This window comes from Caloenas nicobarica, chromosome 6 (genome assembly GCF_036013445.1).
Source record: "Caloenas nicobarica isolate bCalNic1 chromosome 6, bCalNic1.hap1, whole genome shotgun sequence".
Lineage (NCBI taxonomy): Eukaryota > Metazoa > Chordata > Aves > Columbiformes > Columbidae > Caloenas > Caloenas nicobarica.
Genome location: NC_088250.1, coordinates 27,352,007 through 27,377,770, shown reverse-complemented (window position 1 = coordinate 27,377,770; position 25,764 = coordinate 27,352,007). Strand labels below are relative to the sequence as shown.

Genomic DNA, 25,764 nt, shown 5'->3' with positions numbered 1-25,764 from the left:
GCACACATTAATCCTCCATTGAAATTGCAAGGCTGTCCATGCTGAATCTGGCTTTAAAGGCTTAAAATATAGTCCAAACTATAAAAATGTAGAATTCTGACCAAAAAAGGAACTGAAAAAAATCTCAGAAATGTCTCTCTGGTTTTTTCTTTTCTTTTAAAACCACTAAGGACATGGTCTACAAGCTTTGAAATGGTTGCAAGAAAATGGCATTTTTTAAATTGGTTACTAAAATATGAATATTATCCAAGTACCCACTGCTATTTCTGTTTTCAGTCCAGTTGCTTAATGAAATGAGTCTTATGTGTTCCTGCTGTATATCTGTCTCCTTAATCATCTGTTCATCCATCTGTCACTTCCCATCAAGAACTTTTGGATTCACTGACCAGTTTCAAACAGATTTGAAAGAGAAGCAGAAGCCTCAGAAATTATCATTCTCCAAGTTGTATGAAAGTCAACATTTGTTTACAGAGAGCCATTCAAGGGAGCAGTAACACAAAAAGGATTCCTTATTAGAAGACTGAACTAAATGGAGTTATTTTCTAGTCAGGAATGTAATAGTATCAAATTTTGGCATGATACAGTTACTTGCATAAACAGAATTGCAATTTAACAGGCAAAAGCAGGGTTTAAGACACTATTTAAGCACCTGTGGGAGAGGTCTAGCCTTTCTGACCGGTGCGTGTTGAAAGCCGTCCAAAAACGGATCTGGGTACCTCATAGAAAGGCTAAGCCCTCCGCACAGTCTTTGGAAAGGGATGGTTGAGTAATGCTAACAGTAATGGCTGAGATTTATTTTCCCTTATTATAGATTCCAGAAAGCTAGGCTTCTAATCTGACGCGAGGGTATGAGCGGACTTCACGACACAACCAATATGATCATCATGAGCCATTTATTATTAGTCACACAGAAATATTTATACTTCTTCAACATACTATTTTTAGGTTACAACTTACAGGGTTACGTAATACATCTATTTTTCTATTTGAACAAGAAAAAAGCATTAGTCTGTTATTATTATCAATCATGAGAAAGCAGAATCTTATCTATTTGGCAAAAGCAAGCAGTAGAGGTCTTATCCATTTGGCAGAAGCAAATGGTTCGGGATGCGCCTTGCAGTTACATAATTGCGGTTATACAGAACTGGGTGCTTTCTTCCCTGCACCTGCATGAGGGAGTTTCTCTCCTCCTGCTGTTTTCTACATGCCTGGCTTACAGTACACAATGACTATTTTTGAAACACTGGGTTGTTCACATTTGGATGACCAAAGTCCTGTGAAAACTCAGCAACACTAATCTAAACTAATCTTCTAAGTTTGCTGCTTCATTGATGGGAAGAGAAATTCCCACCCCATCCCCCAGTATTCATCACACCTCTGTTGGAGCTGAATGGATCTCCTTGCAAGAAGGCATGTCAGAAATTTAGAAAAGAAGAGAAGAGAAGAGAAGAGAAGAGAAGAGAAGAGAAGAGAAGAGAAGAGAAGAGAAGAGAAGAGAAGAGAAGAGAAGAGAAGTAGAATAGTTCCAGTTGGAAGGGTCCTACAATGATCATCTAGTCCAACTGCCAGTCTGTGTCCTCTCTGCAGCACCTGTGGAGACAGTTTCAATCACATAAACTCCTTTCCAATAGTCAAACATCTCACCAGGCTGGTTATTAGCTCTCCATTTACTTGATACTTACCCTTCAAGTTTCATTAGGAGAGAGGAACACTAGTAATGAGTTGTTAATGAATCTCACAACAATATAAGTCCCACACTGAAAAACATTCTGTATATGGCTTCAATTAAGTTTTTTTTCATGCTCAGCTCTGTTAATGCATCCAATATGCTATTCGTCAAATAATGCCAAACATCTGTCCAGAAATAATAGACAAGCAAGACTTCTTTCATTTTCTTTTTTTTCCTCTTTTAAACAATTATTGCACAATCTGTCTAGAATTTCACAAACGAATGGTTGATGTTAAAGAAGTTTTGCTAGAATTGTTCAACACAATTCAGACAGCTTGGACTGATACATCTTTTTCAGATAATGAAATGAGCTCTCTCTTTTTAAATGAAGCAGATATGCAAAAGAAATCTGCATATTTGTTGCAGAATCCTTGGAAAATGAGAATGATTGTTGCTCTGAGCTACTATTTGCCTTGCAAGTTTCCAAGGTATTTCGGTATGTTATATTTTCTTTGTTTAATATGCTCAATATTTAAAGTATTTGAAACATTGTTTCCACTACAGATATCTTGATTAATAGTATTAACCTCATCAGTGCTCCAGGAAAGATCTTTGTGTCTCTAAAGAGCATATGCTAAACATCCTGACATTTCCACTTGCAATGCTTAGTAGACAGTGCCTTAGGCAAGCACTGGTGTATGAGCTGGATGTAGCTGAATACAATTCATATCAAATAAGCTAGGGGATGGAGAACAGAGAGCTCCTGTTCCCAAGAACTGTAACCCGTCGTACTGCTTTGCTACAAAATGTTGGTGATGGGTATGAGACAGAAAGGAAGAAACCTGCCCATGTTGGGAAAATGATTATGCTTTTCTAAGGATAGTACTACATTCTTTGAATTGTCAGGATAATATCTTTGTGCATAAGTGCAGGCTTTTGACAAGTTCCAGGTGATTTCTAGATGACATCACCTCTAATTTGATCATATCAACTGTGATTTAGGTACAAGGTCAAGATTTTTAATCTCAAAACAAGAAATAGGTGTTTATCGACCTTAATAGAATAATGGCCATGTTTTTCCCCTTGCACGTCAGTGTTCATTAAAACAAGTTTTCTGCCAGCAACAGAACCAGTGAAACACTCTTGGTTTTGGATTTATGTCTCTGTCCTCTAAATCCCACCTCAGCATACACTGACTCCCTCCCACAGCAGATCCCCATGGACTGGGAAGCACTTTGCTGCAGGACCTCTGGATCTACTGCATGACTGGAAAGCACATGGTGACCAGAGAACTGGCTGCTGCTAAACAGAGCTTAAAATTGCTGAGTCCTCACTGCCCTTCCTTCACTGCTGGACTACTCTAGTCCTGCTTTTCTCTCCAGCCTATAGTTTTCATGAAAATTGAGCCAAAGTGTTTATCTTTGTCTGCTCTTCCTTTAAAAACAGTTGGAGTTAAATAATGGAGTCGAAACTTGTAAAGGTTACAAGGACAGTCAGGCACACAGCAGGAACAGAGAAAATCAGTGCAAAAATTCTGCCAAATGTGTTTGATAGAAATATTTCATATACTAACAAATAGTTCAGTCTGTCTTAGTTGAGGGGACTAAATTTAACTAATGTTTGTCTTGAATACTGCTACACCCATAAAAAGGGTATGTTTCAAATGGAAACTAAAACCTAATCTTCAGAAGTTAGTAAGGTCATAAAATCAAGCACAGCAACATTCAGGAACACAGAAATCAACTTATTTTCTCATGACACAGTCAAAAAGCCTGAGTGTCAGAACTGAGACTGGTAGACCTGTTAGGTACAAATTAAAAGCACGTCTTGGTAAATAATTACAAGCAGTTTAGCAGTTAAACTGTCTTACTGCATCATATAACCATTTACGCAATTATCACGCCCTCCAAGACCTCTTGCCCTCTGACTTTACACTGAGAGGTTCTAGCTCAAATTTTTATGCTTATGTTTCTAACATGCAAGGTTCAGGTCAGCAAGCTGTGCTTCTTTCACACACTTTCTCAAGAATTACAAGTATCTGTTACGAGCTGTCATAGGGGCTTTCACTATATCCATAGTCAACTCTTTTGATTAGCTATGATCCTTTGCAACATTTACAATGGTTAATCAGTTAAGCAAGCCAGTCACTCCTTTCCATTCAGCTTTGATCTCACTGAATGAGCAAATGGCTGTTTTGTTCCCATTTTGATTCAGTAAAAATGACTAGAGCTTGAAATTGTTGACTTTGGAGGAAAGTCAGGCAGAAATTATTTGGAAGATTCACTGGATATTTAGTGTTTCTTTCAAAACCTTCCTGAGTAAAAAGCCTTTGAAGGAGAATTCTATTCTGTTGAAGAGGGAGGAGGTGGGAGGAGGAGGGACACATGGAGGAAAACGTCCTGGTCATGGACTGTACCTTATGGATTGACTCATACCCCAATTGTCACTCCTTTAATGAAGCAATATCAGTTTGGTTTATCTTCCCCAGCAAGATGCTGTACATTTGGAGCATGAGCCAAGTTTGATGATTGTGGAGGAAAAATGTAGATGGTGGCCTGGTTACATTAGCATATTTCCATGGAAAAGTGAGGAACTTTTTGCAAAGATATAAATACAAACCTGAGGCAGACAAAACAGGGCACAATGTGCAACTTACCACATGCAGCATTTTTTGAAAGAGATTAGACCTTCTGCCAGGTTCACATACCTCATGCACCCTTGGTCTGATAAGAAAGCAGCTTTTGCTCTTCAGACATCAAGCAGCTTTCCGTCAGGACCACAGCAAAAACTGGCCACATACATGAGCAGCAAGAGCACCACAGAGTGGGTGTTGGTGGCTTCCCACATCCCGTCTCTAAAGACAAGATTTCTACAGCATTCTTTTGTGAGTTTCATCGCCCATTTGCTAAGGAACTCCAGCACTAGCGGGGGCAGCTCCTTTCTCTAATTTATCCACTGCTCTGGGTTTCTTCTTGTCATCCTTCCTGATGCTACAAGCAGCAGACAGATCCATCTGAATTTTTCTGTCAAGTTTTCTACTGTATATATACATCAGTATGAAGACATGGGACACATTAAATATGTGTTACCAGAGGGGACATGGGCCTGCAATATGGTCTCTCTCAAGTACTGTGCTGTATGGGAGCTTTAAGGTCGTAACATTTGTAGTACTTCTAAGGGGGAAATTGCCACTTTAATGGTCTTACTGGATGCACTTTACTTAATTGACATCAGAACTGGTGGCTGATATTCAGCTACTTTGACCTAAGGAACTAAAGTAATTTAATGTATGTCTCCAGTAAGTGCAAATAAAAAAAAAATAATAATAATTTAAAAAAAAAAAAAAAAGAGTATGTGGTTCAAACTGAAAGAGTAATTTGGAGGGGTGTCGGTTCTTTTCAGGGATAAACAAAAAACTTTGATTTAACTAAGAAATTATGTGAGGTTTTTTAGATTATGTAAGCCTTTAAAACACAGTTTTCTTCTCTTTTTTAAAAAAATGTGTTATTTAAGATTTTTATTTCAAATTATAGAATATCCGTTCAGTTTTAAAAGATCCTTATTCATTTCTACCTAAAATAATTTCCAAAATTTCATGCACATTTTCTCCTTGTCCATCTTATCATTAAGGGATATCAAATGATTATTTTTTGGCAAAGTGACTTTCAGTCTATTTTTCCATCTCAGATGTAAAGTGCAAGACTCAAGTGCAATTCAGCTTCAAAAGAGAAAAAGGGACTGTTTGAGGGAAGCCATTACTTCCTCAAACATTAGAAAACATATTTTCTTATTTACTTTATAACATTATATAATGGTAAAAAAATATTTTGCTAACACTGCATACCAGAATCAAATGGAAACTGCTGAAATGATGTGGCAAACCTAATCTAATTAAACTAATTTGATAATGTCCTTTTATCCTCACTGTATTACAAAGTGTAAAAAGTCTTGAAGAAACCTTTATTTTAATTGAACAAGACTGGATTTTGTCTTCTCAGAATTAATGACACATTACTTGCGAGCTACGATAGCAAGAGGACTGGGCCCAGTGCATTTAAATTTTGTACATATTTTTAATCTGCATGATTTACCTTGCATTTGGAGCACAGTCCATTTACTTACCCAAAAGATCATGTGGTTGTTGTTGTATGTCACCATTATTATCCTTATAACAATTTAGTGTATAAATGGAAGCCAAATTATTCTGTCTCTTGTCCAGATTGACAGATGAGAAACTGTTCCTTAATTTTGAAAGAACAGCCTTGATGTGTTTCATTATGCAATGGGAGCTGGTGATGGCTTTTTCAGCAGAATGTGTCAAATTGATGGGTTCAAGCTGATGACCCTTCGGGATAAGAGATGCCAGCTCTGGCAGGACACTGCACACTTACTGGCAAATATTAAAATAGGTAATGACATGGGGTTTTTTTAATCCAGAAAGGCCTCAGTGCGATGCATCTGATATCATAACATAGACCAGAGAGCAGCTCAAGCAATTAACATATTTTTAACATGAAGTTTTCAGAAGTTGGTTCAGCTCATTTGTACACATACAGCTGCACTGAACCAGTTCTAACTATAGCTTGTAAATTAAATCAGTATGCTAAGGTTAATAGATTAATGATTTTCTGATGAATGCAATGTGTTGGCAAGGCACAAACATTAAACCAAAGGGCAAGAAGGACATACCACAGTTGCATAAACAATGGAAATGTTAGTACTTCATCGGTTCTTCCACAGTAAATGTGTGGTAAGAAAAGTCTTGCATCAGTGATGACAATAGGGACCCACAAAGACGGGCTTTTACAGTTGAGAGGAATGATGACTGCGGAAGTGCATACAAAGAACAAAAAGAGCCCCTGGGAAAGGAACAGTTATAATAAATACATTTTAATATGCCTAATATTAAAAAAATTTAAAATTGCAAAAATTATAATAAAGGTTTTTAACAATTGCAAAAGCTTCCTGGTGGACTCTGTGTTCCTCAATGCTTTCAGAAGTTTATAATGTTTTACTGAACCCAATTAAATACCTTACTATCATCTTCAGTGCAAGCAGTTAAATCAGTGATGAGTGTTTCTGAAACTCCATCTAAATTCTTTACATAAAAAGGCAGCCTTCCTTTAAAATTACAACTTTTTAAAAATAGGGCAAAATATGTATGATATGTTGTGTTAGGTCTATTTATACAACACAAAAAATAGACATTAATTTATTAAACTTGGTATTACTGAGTAAACTACATTTCATTAGTCTCCAGTTATACTTAAAACTCTCTTTCAAATGTATGAATGTATGAAAGAACAATCAATAAAGAGGCAATATCCTGCTCTGAAATACATTCATATCTGGCCTGAATCATGAACTGGATGTTATTCATTTTTAACATCTCCCTTGTTTACTGGAGATCCACAGATAGGCAGTACTAATATTTAAGACAAAATCATTAAACATTTAATAATTGAATTCTAAAGACACATTTCAGCCTACAGACTGTTCGCTGCAACAATGCAGTTAATATTTGGGGTGGTCCTGCAAAGCACGTCCATGGATATACGAAGAATAAGGCTGGGTTGTTCCACAAAGTCCCACTAGCAGTAGTGTTTTTCATAAGCTGATTAAAGATGAAATCTTACAGTGTGTTTCCTAGTCTGCATGCCTAGAAAAGCCCTAAGAAGAAAACAACTGCCCTAAGGAGCTCGGCTCATCATTCACAGGGATTGAATGAATTTCAAGCGCTTCTTATGCAATGAACAGGCACATCAAGAGAGAAAATGGGTTGCCCAAGAAAGCGCTTAGAGACCTACTTGAGTGTAATTTAGCAGCCAAAGCTTCATCTGAGATTGTAACCAGAAGCAGGCAGCAGTGGAACATCATGATAAGGGATGGCTTAGGTTGCTAAGAATCAAAAGCACAAGCTTGTGGGTAGGTAAATCCTGAAAGGCAGGAGCAGTTCTGCCTGCAGTTCTGCCTGACTGGTGTTGAGTGGCTTTGAAAATTGTGTTGCAAAAGCTGCTTATCATACACAGATATCTGTTTACTTACTCAGCTTGACTCAACCACTCCAGAAGAGCAGTATCACCCGCAGCTGCAAGGAAATCATGACAACATGAGCTGTAATCTCAGGCTTTGCTTTCTATATTCAACACTGCTTAGCAGTAAGCACATGTCCAGCTTTAGTTTGGAGCTTTATCTTGGTAAATGAGAGAGACACTAAGAAGTTCTGGCTACGGTCTATCGGTCTACGTTATCCCATCAAATTGCCCTTGTGGGCAGCAGAGATTTGGTAGTTTGCACCAGTAGTTTAGATCTATCCTGAATGATGATTCCCATGCTTTCATATCAAATGTGCCAAGTGGGGATCCCTTTGCAGGTACAGTTGTCCTTTCATGCCTTTTCCATGTGTAAATCCATAACAAGCAAACATGTCACAAGCAAACTGCAAAGCCACTAAGCATGCAAAAAAGAAAAGCCTGAAAAATTAGAAAGCTTGAATCTCTATGCAAATTTATTCCATGCATCACTGACAGTAGCCACGGAAGCACCTTAAGGTGCTGTTTTCTGCAAGTAGCGCGACCTAAAATCTGTTCTTTCTGTGCTGGATGGGAGAAAGTATTTCGGGAATGAATATGCCCCTTCCCATCATCATGTAAGTCGAATGGCTTGTCAGTTTGGCTGTCTTAACATGATGACACTTCTAAAGTAGCTCACTGATAAGTCTTGCATCTTTATCAGGATTCTCAGAATACTTTGGTTTTTCCTTAAAGACCTGCTTCCTGGTGTCACAAAATCATGCCAAAACCTCACTTTTCATCTACAATGAGCATTTTCTCTTTGATATTGTAGAGAAGGGCTGGGAAGTAAGAATTGAATAAAGCTCAGGTATGAAAAAAGGGCAAATAGAAAAGTTTTAAATTATTTGAAAGCCAGTGTCATACTTTTTGTGTAGTAAGTGACTTATGGCTTTTAGTGGTTCAGATTTGTAATTTAAAGAACAAAAGAAACTATTACAACTACCAGGAGAAGTGCATAGCAAAACAAGGAGAGTGCTGAACCTCAGACATAACATTTTCACTGCTGCACCTGCCTCCTTCAAACAAATACCCCTCAACCAAAATGGAATGGGATCAGTTTAAACTGGAAAAACAAAAAATAAAAAAAACCAACCAAACAAACAAAAAAAGACAAGATTTATTGGAAAATCACACATGGAGGAGGTGGTTTAAAAATTTGCTGACACATTTAGCAGGAAAAACTCACCATTGGCTACATTAACATAAAAGCTAGTACTGGCTTTTCACCTTTGACGTGCAAAGCCAGAGACCTGCTTGCAGTATTTAAGTCAGCAATATTACTGGGGCTTTCAGAGGCTGCTGCCTTCTCAGCATGATTTGATTGATGAGAATGAGACAAGCAGCAATCGTCATTCTATTGCAAAATTCCTTATCTGTAAGTTTATGGGCAGAACTTGAATTTGATGAATTTCAGGTCATGGCACAAAGGCATTTCTTTACCTTAATTCTGGCTTTTAGAAACACGCTTTCCAAAATCAGGCAATTTGATTTATATGTTCTGTTCTTGATTTAGCCAACTCATTCTGATGGCCAGAGATTTTATGAAAAACAAGTTTTCCCACAATCTTTTGATTTCTGTGTGTCATGGCAACCAATGGCAATAAATAACAACACTGTCTAAACACTTTCAGGACTAAGTTGTAACTATGGACGAGGGCCAGTATAACAGTGAGAGCAAGTTTTGCAAGGACAATTTAGCAGCAGATAACACAAAAGGTGTCCTTGAAACAAAGGAGAATAACCAAAACAGGTGCAAAGGCAGCTACTGAAACACAGACCTCTGAGCGCTCTGCACACGAAGAGCAGAATAAAGAAGGTACAAGAAGGCCAAAGCCTTCAGCCATGGCTCAGCTAAAAATTCCTCCAGTATGTTGGATATCTTTTCTGCCTCAGAAAGTGAAGACTCATTCATACAGTAATGCATTGCATTTGTAACAGAGAGTGAGTAGAGCGACTTGAAGTTAAAGACAACATGCTGAGATTCCTGGCCAAGCATGGGTTTGCATCTGGACAGTGGCTGTTGTCTCACCTCTCTATGGGAAGATGGCATCAGTTCATAAGCATGTGCCTTGCATTTTCCTCAGTCATGTTTCATGAAGGGTGATACAGCTTGAATCTTGAATGACATTGATACCTTCCCCCCACTGCCTAGCAATATTGTGATATTGCCATGAATCACACACCTATTTTTGGACAAAGCGAAATTTCAGGGACCGTGAGAGAGGCATTGAGGGTCCCCCTCTGCCCTCCATCAGCCCTGCTCCTAAACTGATCAGAGGAGCCAACCGTCTGGTCTTTGGTAGTAGTTGCAGTGTCCTGACACTCTGGATGATGCTGCAAAAGCCAGCAAGGGCCATCTAGGAGGACAGCAAGCACTTCCCCTGATCGAAAGTCAATACATGAAGGAGAAGTCAGACTTGTGCTTGCAGTAAAATGGGGAACTGTGTCGAGTGAAGCCACACCATGGTGTTAGCTGGTTGCTGAATGGCACAGCATCCTTAGCTTAACAGATCCGTGCCAACTACAAGATAGCTCAAGATGAGTCCAACATTATTCTGAAAACTTAGAAAGTAACGTATGGAAATGAAAACTTTTCTGCAAACTGATGATACTGTAATCCATTATCAAAAAGCACTTTGGTGGCAAGTACTAGAGATAAGGCACCTGCTTGTTGTCTGAATCTGAGAGGCACCTGGGAATGACAGGAAAGAGCAGAGAGTTACTCGCATACCTTTTTATAATTAAAGGGATAATTATTTGATCTGGAATTAATGTTTGGAAGCAAGCTGTGTGGCTAGAGAAGTACTTCAGAATTCACACCTCTAAGTATTTGATTGCTATAGAGGAGCCTGCTTTTTTGGCATACAGCATATATTTGGTGCATAAGGAAATACAGAACAGTTTGACTTGAAGGAATTAATCTCTTCTGAGGCACACAGGTTTTGAATGGATGTAGACATAATTAGAGTTTTTAAATTACACGAGGCAAGCTCAAACTTTCCAGCAGTGTATACATGGAAGAAAATGTGGGAAGGATCTCTGGAGGAGAGGAAATGACTCCTGCTTTCCAGAAAGTCTGGGAAGAGAAGGATCCTTTGAATTTCAGCTCTCCTCCATTTGTTGCAATTTGATATAAGAGACTGGACATGAGTAGGGAGAAAGCTGCTGATAGTGTCTTATCCTTGCATCATCTATCACAGGTTTAGCAAAAGAAGAGCCAGATACCACCCCTAGTGCCACCGTTGAATATATAGAAGGATTTAGAATTAGCATTTTTACCTTTTCCAGATAACTTTTTTGTCCACTGTATTTACCAAAGGGAAATAAAGACAGACCTCACATAAAGCTATTTGCCTTGTCAGAAACCAATGTTGTTTAGAATTGTATAAATAGTACAATAATAAACAAAGAAAGGAGTATCCTGTCATAAACCTAGCATGGAGAAACTCTGGGAGTTCATCACCTTCTCAGACGTTCACATAATTCAGGACTAAGTGGGCTAATACTAATGGCATGAAATAAGGAGCAGAAAACAAGATCAGAATTGTACCATGATGAACTGCAGAGAAGCTAGTGAAGAAATACTTGTCTATAAGAATTTACTTTCACCAAAGGTCTATATAACATAAAAAAGAGAGAAAGATCCTCACTGTTTTTTAGGACCTTTTTTTTTTTCGTCTCACTTTAAATATTTTGGCTATTCATTAGTTGTTTTGGATATTTTTAGTAAGCGCTATAAGTAAGATAAAAATGTAATTCAAATTCTAACTGCTCTTTCAGCAGCTTACAACTTTTCAGAACAATTTCTTCTTAAAAGGGCATGGTCAGGTACTTCTTTTTTGGGTGTGAATTGCAAAGTTACCTTTTTGATAAATTATAATCCACTAAAGAATGTAATTTGATTTATCAGCACTGAATTCAGACTTGCTCTAAATGGATGCTGTGTTTTATACCACACTTAACAGGCTTGACTTGATTCCAAATGTAGGTTTAAAAGAAAATAAATGCTAAGATCAAAACCAGGATATTGCAGAAAAACAAATACTAATTGAAATCAATACAGCCAGATTAATTCGTATCAAATCTAGATCCAGACCATACTCTGAAGGGCCATAAATGGGAAAATAAATAGGCACCAACATTTTTTCCCCAAAACTACCTTTCTGAGAGTAATCACAGTACCTGAATGCTCTTAATTTAGTCATTCACTGGAGGATGTAACAGGTATGTGCTCATAATAAACAGTAGGTGTTTCCCTGAGGGCCATGGTAGTTTGCATAATGTGCTAGCTATTTATTTTCCAGCGTTATGGTGACAGAAAACTGTAACAGTACAGCTAATTCAAATTTCATAAATGTGTTTTATTAATGAGGTCTTGTTTAAGTTCTGAGTTTCAGAGGTTAAAAAAATACAGCACCACCAGTACAGTCACTGCTGTTACGTATGATCCAATTCCTTTTTCCTTAATTACTTTTTGTATGTTCTAATCTATTTATAGATGGAGACATCGAGAGTCCCACAGCTGAAGCAGATGTGGCTGTTATTGGAGGTAAGTAGCAGACTGTACTAAGCAGCATCATTAGAATTAAAACAGCAGGTTGGTTCATTTCTGCATTTTGCAAAACCCCTACTTTACTGACAAGACGACAGGAGCGGCACAATTAGAGTTAATTAGGCCAGTGGGAAATCTGCTCCCAGAAGGGCTATTGGCAAGATAATGAGATGAGGTGACGAGCATAAACCATGTAGCGAGCAGTACAACCCCCATCCAGTCTTCATTTTAGGACAAAATACCTAAAAGTCCAGCAGTGAAGTCAGCCTCTGATATTCTTCATTATTCACTGGGCCAAGATTGTCAGTTAATACAAAACTGGTGCAGCACCTTTGATTTGAGCCATGCTGGCTCACACCAGCTGACGCTTTATTTTTACAGAATATACCACGATGCACTTCCTGGTGTTCCATTAAAGCTCTCTCATGCATTTAAACTAAACACAGTTGTCAGAATAAATAATCAAAGCTATGTTCATGGAGAGAACCTGTCTTTTTATTTTTATTTTTATTGTGTTTGTTCATTTCCATGCTAATACACTAATTTCAGTCGTTCACTAGGGGGTATACCAATCATTAGTGCAAACTGGTGAGGTTCTGCTATATTTCCCTCAGGTCCCATCTCCCGTAACTTTAATTTCAGCTTTCTATGAACAAGTAGCAGGTAAATTGATTTGTACTTAGTCCCTTAGGCTTATTAATATTGTGCTACCTCCAAAGCCTATTAAAGCCTCTTCTGTCAAGGGATACTAGTGCGGTCCTAAAAACTGATGAACTCCTCACTGCGACTATGATATTATAGTAAACCTGAAGTTCTCTGTATAAGCAATTTCATTTCTGCTACCAGTAACTTCACTTTTCAGAACCAGACACCATCAAATCTGCAGGAAAACATCGCATGCATATTTTGTAAGACAGAGTTATCATTTTTATTTATCCTGCTAATGTTGTGTCCATTCCCCTGTTTTCATGCCAATAGGATATCCCCACTCAGTTTGCTGATGCTGATAAATATAAAGATTTGGAGATATTCACTCCTGCCACATGCTTTGAACAGGGAGGACAGAAGAGAGATACTGTCTTCATACCCCTATGGTCTCTGCAGAATAGTAGGCATTTCCAGAGAGCATTTCCAAATGTAGGAATTCAGTTCTAGAAGAGGAATCAATGCCCCACCCTCATCATCCACTGACGGTGCAGGAAGCCCAAGGGGAGTAATGCAGATGGAGTCTCCTGAACTGTAGATGCCTACAATGAGCCAGATGAATTCCTACCTACTGCATCCTCACAGCAGCTCCATACTCCACATATGGGATTTTCCTAGGAACGTCCGATTCTAGTGCCTTTTATTGAGTATTTCTTTAATGTTTGGTTTACTGCTGGAGTCATGTAAATATACAATCAGCTCCCTATCATGTACAGAATCACAGCTAAAGAGTTTATAAGCACATCCCAGCTGTATCAAGAAAAGCATTAAAAAAATAAACATTGTACAAGTCGAATAAGATTCAAAATACTTCATTTATTTTCTGGATTCTTACATGAACAATTTTTTCTGGAAGGAGGGAGACAGAGCTTGTAATTTTTTTTAACAGTGACTGGTCAGAGGTCCCTCTGTTTTATGGACTTCTACTTTTCACAGTAGAAGAGGAAAAAAAGGGAAGGGTTCTGAGAAGCAAGGACATGTAGTGTTCTCTACACAACCACCCCTGAAATTTTAATTTACTTTCCTTCTCTAGGAGTACTTCCATTCACGACTTAGTCCTATGCACATTTGGGTTACCTATGGAAAGTTTTGTCCAGTCAACACATTGCTGGTAAATTAGCCTTAGTATGGGAGACAGGAAAAACCTACCCAGAATCCCTTCCTCCTCCCAGATGTCATTTCCATATTCATTACAATCAGACTTTCTTAATTAGAGCACAGCATGAAATGGCAGCTTGCAAGTACAGAGCAGTACTGCAGGCACATGGCTCCTGTTATTTGTTGATTGTCTCCCAAGAACTACTCAGTGCCCTGTACTCCCAAAATCAGGTACACTCATGGTGACAGGGTCAGATCGTCTGCAGACTCCCCTGGCTATATGATACCAGAAGGATGAAAGAAACCTATTAGGCTTCCTTTATGTTCTCTTATTTCTCCTCATTTTGTAATGAAATTTTAGCTTGAATAATTTCAACCAAATCAAGCCAAGATAGTAAGACTTCAACCTACATTCCTGCAGTACCTATATTGCATCTTGGTTTTTGAAGCATCAGACTCTGTTTTGACCCTGGTTGCTGCAACAGGCAAACATCTTATGAGACATGGACTTTTCCCTGTCACGTAATTCAAGTTGTGATGCCTGGCTGTGAGATACTGCTGGTATTTTATTACTGACAACACATTTAACTGGTCTCTTTCCTCTAGGTGTGATTGCTGCAGTGGTATTTGTCCTCATTTGCCTGCTGGTGGTGATGATCCGGTACATGTACAGGCATAAGGGCACCTACCACACCAATGAGGCAAAAGGAACTGAGTTTGCTGAAAGTGCAGATGCTGCTTTGAAAAATGACCCTGCTCTCCAGGAAGCAGTGGATGAGAGCAAAAAGGAATATTTCATCTGAGAGTCAAGGATTTCCACGGAGACTTCCCCAAGGGAATCAATCAGAAATGCTACATCAACAGAAGTGATAAGAAATGGATAATATGAGGGTACAGGCAAGCATCCTAATTGAAAAGTATATCTTTACCTTTTTTGTCACTGGGTTGTTCCTTTCACTCTGCTGGTGAAGAACTAAATGCCAGATACTTGCCTGTTGATTTTATTAGCAACACAGCTGGTCACAGTTGAAATCAATATCAGATAAGAAGAAACAAAATCTCAGTATGAGTGATACACGAAAACCAGATAAAGATAGCAAATGTCAAGCCTTGACATTTGACGAAAACAGCAGATGCCAATGGAAAACATCCTCTTAGAGTTAATGATGCATCTTATGCTGATATGATACAGAACTACCTGAAATTGAATTTCAAATGGTCACAGAATAAACATTAAACTAGATAAAGCTGATGTAGCTAGAACAAAAATAGCTTTGTAACCCAAATATGCCCCCTTCCTCTTAAATGTACAATTTTGCTGGCACAGGGGTTGGTTTTGTTTGTTTTGTGATTTAAATTGGGATTTTTTTTAAGGTTTTTTTTTAAAAATTATATATATAAAAGTTAAAGGCAGTTCAAAGAAATAAAACTGTGGGAAAACAAGAAAAACATAAGAATGAAGGATTTTTTTCTAACTTACTCTGCATGGCAGCTTGAGAATTGCAAAATGTTGGAATGTACAAGGTAGTATATAATAGTCAGTAGACTTACAAATATGATTCCAATTAGTTCGTAGATTCCATGCATGCATGCATAAATAGATAGATATTAAAAGATAAAGCATCTTGGTTTGAGCAGGCCTTCTGAAACAGTGGAGCTCAGCTAGCTTTTTTCATGTAAGATGTTTTTGCCTGAGTATTTATTTATTTATTTTGCATTGGAAAACTCTCCTGAATGCCCACCAGCAGGATTTGGGATTTTTTCAGGGAGAGAAATTCAGTTCTGGTGCAGATGCCACTAAATCTTTTACAAATGCAACCATAAGACTACCACTACAAAAAAGCTTTTTCATCTGCATCTCACTGGCTTGTATTGATGTCCACCTCTGCATGTCAATTGTATATCCTTTGTATTGTGCTAGATAAGAGAACTACACCAACCATCAATGCTTTATTATAAATAAATAAATAGATCAGTCATGGCGGATCACAGGAAAAGATCTTATTCCTCACCTAAGAATCATCAGTGATGAGTTTCTTTACCCCAGTAAGTTGACTTCCTAATTGAAGCCCACAATTAGCTCCGGAAATAGGATAATTGTTCTATGCACCTGCTCATCCCCAGCTGCGATGGTGTCCTGGATTGCTGAAAATAGAAGAGGAGAAATACACGATAACAAATAAGACACTGATGAGCTCTGCTCAACTCAGTATGTTTTTTCCTCTGTTTTGATCTATATATGTGTGTACATATATATAAAGTCATCTACAGCTATGCTTTCGAGACATTGTTGCTGATCACTTGTGTTCACTCCTTGGCATCAAAGCCTGGACTCCAGTATTCATTATTGACATTGGCCACAAAAATGCTTGAAGACAGACCTGAACAAGAAAAGACTCTGAGGACCCAAGTGAAGGAATGGCTTTTTTTTGTCATTTCAGGCACAATTTCAGTCTTTTCTCAGTACATGAAGATGGTCTCTGAATTGTTCTTAGAATCTAAATAGCTTTAATTTTGAATCTTAAATCCCTGTGTGTTTTCATTTTAACCAAAGAATATCAAAATCATGCCAAATTTACAAAATGCTTGAGACGTTTTTCGTAACATACCATTGCGCAACCACATTGTATTCTATGGCTAGTGTAGTATAAAATGCACAAAACCCAGGACTAGCAGTGCTCATATATTTTGATATTATACATGTGACTGTTTCCTTCTAAGATACATCGTTATTTTAATCTTTTTGCTACTTTCGAAAAAGGAATCTCGTCTTATTTTTCCAGGACAAATATTGGAGAAGTTCACTAATCTTAGCTGTAAGAATGAGTTTGTAAAACTGAAGTCCCCTAACCCTCCAGTTCAATCAAAATGTAAATAATTCCTCTGAGGAGAGGGTAAATGGGGTGACTTGAGCTCTACTGCATCTCCCGCACAAGGTGTGGGAACATCAAAATACTTTCCTCCAGTGCTAGCAGGACCTATAGAGGACTAACAGCCTTTTGTCCCCTTCATATGACTTTAGAGAAAGGTATAAGGCACATGGGGAATAAGTTCCTATCTCCCTCCCCAGTCAAGAAATTTGGTTTTATGCAACTTGAGCCTGCGGATTATAATTAGACAACTGTGTCATACTTGATACACAGGAGGACCTCAATTAGTGTCTCTTTTGGGGGACAGGGGGTGTGTGTGTGATTTTTTTCAATTATGAGGTGGACTGAGAAAGACTAACTGTTCACGTTGGAACTATATCTGGTAGTACAACATGAGTTCAGTGGAGCTCCACCAGTTCTTACCAGTTGAGTCAATATCAGACTTTGTGTCATTGCTTTCCCTGAAATCTGAACTGAACGCAGCTCCTAGTATTTGACTATATCTCTTCTTAGTAGCTGAATCAGATCTCTTTATCCCATTTTCCCTGTTCATCTAGGCTGACAGTACAAGCATACAACAACAGCTTCTCTATCAGTAATGAGCTACTTTGAATATTTGCAGAGCAGTGACTCTGGCAAAAGCAAGTTTCAGTGAGTTTATTTTTTTATAGTATCCTTTTGGGTTCCAGGGCTTTGTGTATTTAGAAATGACTCGAGCACACTGAACAGTGAGAAGAGATGGTTTGTGGAGATGTTCTGTTTATTTGCTTTTTTCAGGACAAATTTTGCTTTGTAATGAAGAAAGCTCATGACATCTAATGACTGGCAGACTATGGCCTGATTCTGCTATTTTTTTTACAAATACAATAACTCTACTGTCTTGAGTCATTCAATTTAGTTGTATAAAGAGTACATTACAAACTTTGTATAACTTTTAGGAGTAATTAGCAAAACATCTTTCTGCAAGCAACATGCTGTGCTAAAACAGATATTATGTACAATGCTGAGATGTCTCAGTTGGTAGCCATAGCTTTTCATCACTGATGATTAAATGATCTTTACAAATTGATTCCTGAATAGGAGAATTAAGGAAACAGTTTCTTTTCCCCCACTTACTTCTGCCCCAGGGCCATCCACAGCTGTGGGCCGTTGTCCTGCAGCTCACTAGTGCCCCATCTCCCCAGCTGTGACTGCCATTCTTGCTTGTAGTCCCGCAGGCTCCCGTCTGGATTCCTACTGCCTTCACTGTGGCAAAGGATTGGCCATTTACTTATGTATTTCTTTCTTTATTTTTATCAGTGAAGCTATGCTGTCCCTCTCTGCCAGCCAAGAACCAATTTTCACAAAGGTTCTAGCTTTGGACTTCCAATCCTGTGTCAAATTTGATCAAACCTGACCTGCAACTAATTTGTAGAGGGATCACATATGCCATGTTTTCACAGAAAACAAGTCTAAACATAGTAATGCAATCTCTCCAGTTGGTTAGATTTAGTGCTATCTCTAGTGTTCACTAAACAAGTGAGCAAACTGATGATTCCTCAAGCAACTCAGTTTTGTCCTGATGACTTAATGCCCTGTGAAAAGTTGTTGAATCCCACTTTGCACAGAAAGCCACAGGCCCATGTTTAAAAACATAAGTCATTTTCAATGGTGTACAGGAAAGCTGTGTATCAAAATTACCAATATTTGCTGGAGTTGGAAAAGAGAGGATAAATACGGTCTTGTAGCAACACAAGACATTTTTTAAGGATATATAGAAATAAACAAGAATTAAAGATAAAATTTCTGTTGATGAGCTTTAAGAGTGGGTCTATGGAGCTTTTAAATTCTCTCCCTTAAAAAAAAATGTTTGCAAAAGGAAACTAATCTTCTTTTAAACCATCTCTTCCTGTCAAGCTTTGAAAACAGCCGTCTCAGATTCAATATTCTATCATTCTTCCTTAACATCTGGAACTCAATTTCTTCTAATTCTTGGAGGATGCATGTACAGTCCTCCCCTGCACAAAAACGGCTGCTTGCCACTGCCAGCCTCTGTAGCAACTCAGCAGAATAATTCTATCCAAAAAGGTCTATCTGGCCACCCATTAGCGGACCTGGTACACTTTTTTTTTCTTTTTTCTGGGGCTCAGCCTCTATCATTCCAGGTTTTCTTGAGGTCCAATGTGCCATTGCACATTAATGCAGTCCAGAGGAATATTTAATCAGCCACTAGTCAAGAAAACAAGATATGTACATATATATTTTTAGAACAGGACCAAATCAGTTTGGAAGGCTATTAAGAATAGTTAACATAGGATCCCTCAGAATGTCAACATCAATTTTTCTCTTAAATCAAATATAGAGATCATTGGGAGAACACCAGGACAGGAAAATAAGAAAGACTGTTCCCTTTCAGCAAGGAATGAAGACAAGGTGCTGAAACATTTATAACTGCAGGATAAGTAGGATGGCACCACTAGCTACGGCTTGCAAGGATTCCTCACAGAATACAGGAAACGCTGAGATAAGGTGTAAATAAGCAAAAAGATACAGAGGGGGAGAAGGTAATTAGATGCTAATAGAGATGGAGAGCAGTTATTCATCAAATAAAATAGATATTACCATTTGGAGAAATCCAAGTGTGTTTGCTGAAGGTAACTGCTGACAACAATTTTCTTTGAATTTTATGTGTTTGAATTCCTTGCATGTGCCAGTCCAATCAAAAAATGCAGGGAAATACACACCGTAACAGTACTCAAGATAAATGTATTAAGAGCTGTTATTGCATTTTAGAAAATCTCTCAGTTCTTCACATAAGAATGCTTTGTGTGTTTAGAAAATTAAGAAGCTTCACAGCAGCAGTTCATATAAGACAGAAGACTAAAGGAACCCCTGAACAAGCAATGAACACTTGTCTGATATCTGGAAATTCAGGAAGTTAATAAAAGAAGTTAACAATATCAAAGAAAAACATACATGGTGAGTAAAAAATTCAACCATGTTACAAAGAAATGAAATGTTTGTATTAGTAGAGGTCCTCCTCTATTTCAAGAAAGTAATATTGCCAGTGACTGGGAATAAAGAATCCATATTCTACATGACTGTTCCCTGTGTGATGGGATAAAATCCCAATGAATTCAGCAGGACAAGACTGTCGTTGACTATATTTATTCTTTCTGCAAAAAATTGTATTCCCACCCATGTCAGAAAGAAACACACTAAATTAAAGTAGAAGTCTTTATAAGGGTTGATTTTTCAGCATAACCTTGTGTCATCACATAATTTTTCTGTTGTTTCAAACTGTGTGTATGATGGAAAGTATCTGATATGTTGTATTAAAGTCTGTTTGAATTGCAGCATTGCTATGAGAACACAGAGCACTCAAAGCTTACTGCTGATTGTATGTTAAAGCTGACTATCATGTTTGTATTTACCAAAGCTATTAATACACTGCTGGTGTAAATCTACTATATTTTGAATTGGTAAAAAAAAAAAAATCAAAAATATGACGAAACAAATAACTTTGTAATTAAAGTTGTCGTTTTCAGCATTTTAAAGCCTGTTCTCACATTTTTGTTTTCTTTTAAAATACCATGAACTTTGAGAATTTCCAATTATGTTGTTTTCATAAGGATATAGATCAAAAGGAATAGTAAGCTAAAATTTTTCATAGTAGAGAATGCAAACCCTAAAAGACATACTGCTGGGTTTTGCATTAAAAAAGTAAGAGAAGCTTTTCATATATATGAGAAGGAGTCAAACTTCAAATAAGAAATCAAACAATAATTCTCTCTGAAGGAACATTACTCTGTGGGTGCCAATGGACCTGTACAATTATGTAATGCATGGTATTCTTAAAAATTCTAGCCAGTCTTATAAACGTCTAATGGGTATTTACCAGAGGATGGCCTGGCTTCCACCCAACTGCTACCAAATGTGGATGCTTCTGCTTTGTTCTTCATGCTTTCTCCACAATTTCTATCTTATCTTAATATATCCCTAGTTAAAGAGTAGAGGCTATACCTAGTATAACATGAATAGTAATCTTGCCTCTGCCACCTCTTTTTTCAAAGATCATTGCTGTCAGTAGTGAAAACAAACAAACAAATAAAGTAGGTCTTTCAGTGATATGTTATTGCATCAAACTGATGCCTCAAAATGGTGAAAACCTGGAGGGTACCAGAAGGACAGTGGATCATCTAAATTTTAGTATCGATAATTGGAGAAGTTGCATTAAGAACAGCTCTTCCAATGGGCCTCTCATTTGCCATAGGACTTTGATGCATAAGACTGTTAGGAGACCAGCAATAGCCAAATGGTTTGTTAACAATGTTCTTGCTGGGATGACAAGCAGAGAGGTAAGACTGCTGAAGACTGGGCTCTTGATCCTCCACTATTAGCCAGCACATTGTGGAAACTTGACCTGGACTTCATACCACATCTGACAACGGAATTCAGTGTTATTGGAAGTGCTTCAGCAGCCCAAAGCTGTAATGGCTTGTACTGCTACCAGTGGTGCTGCATGGCATGTAATTCCATGGAAAATGGCCATAAGCTGTTTGCCAAGAAATCAGGAAAGTCTGGTGGGACCAAATTCATCCTTTATGGATGACCTGTAGTTGACAAGCTTACAGCAGAAACAAAGAGGAAAAAAGTAAAAAATACCAAAAAAGGGAAGTACATGAAAATAAGAGATTTCACCAATATGTGCAATCACATAGCAACATCTTACACATATATATGGTTTGCTTCACGCCTCTTGTATCATTGGTGATAGACCTAAAGCCTCAGTACAGGATATTTTGTCCACACTGAGAAAGAAAATAGTCTTGACCTTGCAGTGATGAAGATTTCTATTAACATTTTTGTTATTATTCTATTATTATTAACATTTCTATTTCAGCTAAAAAAAAAAAAAAAAAAAAAAAAAAGACCAGGAAGACCTGAGTGATCACTCAGTTTCCAGTATCTTCGAAAGAAAGTATTTAATCTCCCAGAGGTATTGCTACCAGATTCACTTGAAAGCCCTTCTCAATGTGACATATGGATATGCTGATAAAATGCAACTCAACACCACATTCTTGGTTACTGGGAACAATCATCTTTATTCATTCTAACACATAATAGAGTGATCGATAGTATTTTAATAAAGCCCACTATAAGTCATATTAAACTCAAATAAGCTTTTATATTGTATTTCAATTAAATTACACTTTTTGCTGTTCTTCACTGTCAATTTCTGCTTTTCTCTCCATTCATAAATTTTTGTTTCATGAATGCATGTGTGACCCTCAGGGCTCTCCATACCTTTTCTAATATTCCTGTAATGGTATGCATAAATACAGCCTTGTGCTCAGAAATTCTTCTACAGAGATGAAATATCTCCATTCTCTTCTGTTCAGCAGCAGCACAACTTACCCACCAGAAGCAGGAGAATCAGAGAGATTATTACATCTCTCAGTTTTCTGGTAAAGGGGTAAAGACCGTTGTTCCATGAAGGAAGCTCAAGACTCTCTTAGTCTTTCTTCTTGCATGACATGAATGATGCTTCTGACACCAGGACGTAAGAAAGCAGAATGAAAAATGAAAGGCGCAGTGCAGAATCAGGAACAAACTGATTCCCCTGAACAGCAAGGAGCTGAACACTTGCCAAGAGTTAAACTACAAGAATTAGTCATAGACACATCTGCCCAGCACCCAAAGAATTATTTTTCTTAGTCTTTGCCTTTCCCCTTCTTCCCCCAAAAAAGAGCTGGCAGCTGTGTTTGAGTTTAACCAGATCTCTCAGCTCTGCAGCTACACTGACTGCAATGAAAAATGAATTACAGGCCCAAGAAGAAGAGCAAATAGTTCAGGGTCAGATTACATTAAACCTTATCTGACTTACCAAGCCAGCTTACTCACTGTCCCACTTGAAGGTATAAGTTACACAGATTTTGAAAGCCTGTCCATTTTTTTTTTTTTGCCCCAGCCCGCCTGTCCAGTTTTTGTCTTCTCCTGCTGCAGGATCAGGAAATTTCATATTAGGTTCTGGTTGACCTTTTCATAGATCCAGTCTCCAGGCGAGAGAGGGGATTGTTGTTGATTTGATTGTGGTTTTGGTTTTTTCTGTACAAAAAACCTTATAATTTGATAAGACAATCTTGTCAACCCCCCAATAAAAACAGTGGCATTTCAGTAAGAAGCTTATGGCATAGTCATGAATGAAGGTCACATTCCCAAAGAAGGTCAGCCTCCCTACACAAAGCAAGGGAACGTTGAAGATTTGAAAGCAAGCATTACCAGAATGTTGTTCTGACATGGACCAGACAATATGTTTTCTATAAACCAGTTTCTTGGCTAAGGTTGAATTGGTTTGGGAAAAAAAAGTCGCCTCTTAACTCCTCATATTTGTCTCCTTTCTGCAACAAGGAGTAAATAAATAATCAGTATGATGAAAAAGCATTTTTAATCAAACAGATGAATAAGAAGTCATTATTCACAAAAACTATCTTCCAACAGTTCTGTGCTGTATAGTAAAATTTGTTAACATCGCACAAAGACAAACTAATATTTTTGTTTGATCTTCTCTCTGCAGTAACATTCATGGAATGTATTTGTGTCATTTTATCTAATAATCATTTTTGTTGTACAGCGTCTTCCCAGGTCTTGCCCTCTCTATGTGCATTGGGTTAAGGTGGAGCTGGGAAAATATATATAATCATTCATTGCCTGGCTCTGAGTCCAGACAGGAGTTCACACCTTCCAAGGCCTCTGTTTTGGTTTATTGGTATTATTATGGAAAATTAACCCCCTGAGAAAATGCTATGCAATTTCTTAAAATTGTATATTTAACACATGTATCTCTGTAGTTGCTATCCAGAGTATCTGCAAGAACATATCTCTCTTTTTCATTTGGTGATCATCTTCCAACATTTTCCAACATTGCCTTTTCCACCTTGTTGCTGTGAGTGCAAGTTTAAAACTGTATTTCTTTGGTCTTATCTCTCAGCCAATATTCTTACAAAAAGCCTGAGAAAATTATAGTATCATCTATCAGTACAAGTCTACACAAGAACGCAGCTGGTCACAGTACATTCTGTTGCTAGTAGTAGGTTTGTGGGATATTCATTTCACTTTAGTTGATGCCTTCAAAGCTGACTTTGGTTTCCTAACTGAAGTTGGTTCTGAAGAAAACCAGAAAACCCTTTGGATTCTGCAAGTAAATAAAAAACCTCCTGTATTTCAGGTAAAGTGCAATGATTCCTAACAATAATGAGTTTGATGTCTCCCACAAAGGTGAAGAGTTCTGCAGTTACGTGCTGGTACCTTAGAAGCCATTGATCATAAAGAGAACTAAAACTGTGAATATTACAGCTAAAAGCAGAAGCTTCTCCAGATTTAGCTAAGCAACTAAAAGCTTCCAGCTGAGACTGGTGCCTCCCTCACATCCTTAGTTGGTCAGGAACACTTACAGGAACAAGATACATAGCCTTCTGCTCCAGAAGGGTATACAGAGGTGCTTAGATGCTGTGGCTGTGAAACTACTCTAGTCCAAATAGTATTTCTACCTAGAGGCAACACCTGTATGTAGAAAAGCAGAAATAAAAAGATCTCCATACCTTGGGAGATATCCAGTCTCTGCCTGTATGTTTCTGCCTGTGTTTTCTTGAGGTTGGTGAGTGAAATAGCAATACATCACACAGGTTTACTCCAAACTAAGTACCCTGGCTGCACAGCGCTTCCCTGGAAAAACCTTGCAAAGTACAGGATTTCATATTCCGGCTAACAGGACAAGATAGTAATAGAATTTGTACTTCTTAAGGTCTTTTGCTAAGCCTGTGTATAGAATGTTATGCTTTGCACCACTGTACCCTTTAACAGCAAAAATCTGTGAATTATTTGTATTCCCAGGTGTGTATGTCCTAATTTGGGATGGATCTTTTCATAGAGATACAAGCAAACGCTTCACTTAGCTTCATAAATGGAAGAAGCATCTAGAATTGCTCTGAGTACTCCAGACTTGCCCAGCTTTTTGTGGCTGTGGCTTTGCTTTGGAGCAGCTGCTTCATCCCACTGTTAGCACTAGGAGCTCTGCTATCTCAAGTCTCTGCACACAGATCTGCATTCCACATCAATAATCTCCACATCTACATCTGCCCCCAGCTTGTGAGGGCCATCAGCTACAGACAAAATGCTTTCCAGAGGGCCTTATAACTTCTGATTGAACCAGAAAAATGCACTTTGCAATAGCTTTAACAACTCTGAAAGAGGCTGTAGATGCTGGGCAGAGTCCATAAGTCTCAACAGTATCTGGATCAGATGCTGTAAACCCAGAGCAACCTGTGGGCCAGAAATGTTGTGTTGGTGGGTGAACACACAAAGACATGGACCTGAGAAGACAGATGACCTCTACCGTGGTATGTTTGAAACCTTGGAAAGTGAACTCGTATCGCCCAGCACCTGCTCTGCGTAAATCCAGCAATATACTTGTGATACAAGAGCAGCCTGTCCACAAAGACAGGCTGAATTAACCCAGCACCTGTCTGTGGTGGTTCAAACTCAGTTACAACATAATCTAAGAGAAATCTCTTCTGACAGCTGAGTCAGATATGAGTGGGAATTGATGGTAGTTACTCACTATGAAGATTGAGCTGTGGATCACACAAATATTTTATCACCATATAGCACAGAAAAGCTGTTCTTGAAATTCTCTGCACCTGCACACTGATAGGCAAAGTCCAGGCAGGACGTCCCTGTAAAAGGCTGTTTTCTTCTTGTTTGGATCCAGAGTTTCAGCTTAGCCCATAGGCATCTGGTATCAATTAACACAGATCC

At 38.1% G+C, this 25,764-nt stretch overlaps 1 protein-coding gene across 1 annotated transcript in view; it reads left to right on the top strand.

Annotated features, from left to right (window-relative positions):
- GYPC (glycophorin C (Gerbich blood group)) overlaps window positions 1–20,452 on the top strand; it is a 35,057-nt gene extending 14,605 nt beyond the window's left edge. The window contains exons 2-3 of the mRNA XM_065638213.1: window positions 12,242–12,292; window positions 14,705–20,452. Coding sequence (XP_065494285.1) covers window positions 12,242–12,292; window positions 14,705–14,901 — 248 coding nt within the window. The 3' untranslated portion in view covers window positions 14,902–20,452. The remainder of the gene's footprint in view (window positions 1–12,241; window positions 12,293–14,704) is intronic.
- The last annotated feature ends 5,312 nt before the right edge of the window (window positions 20,453–25,764 follow it).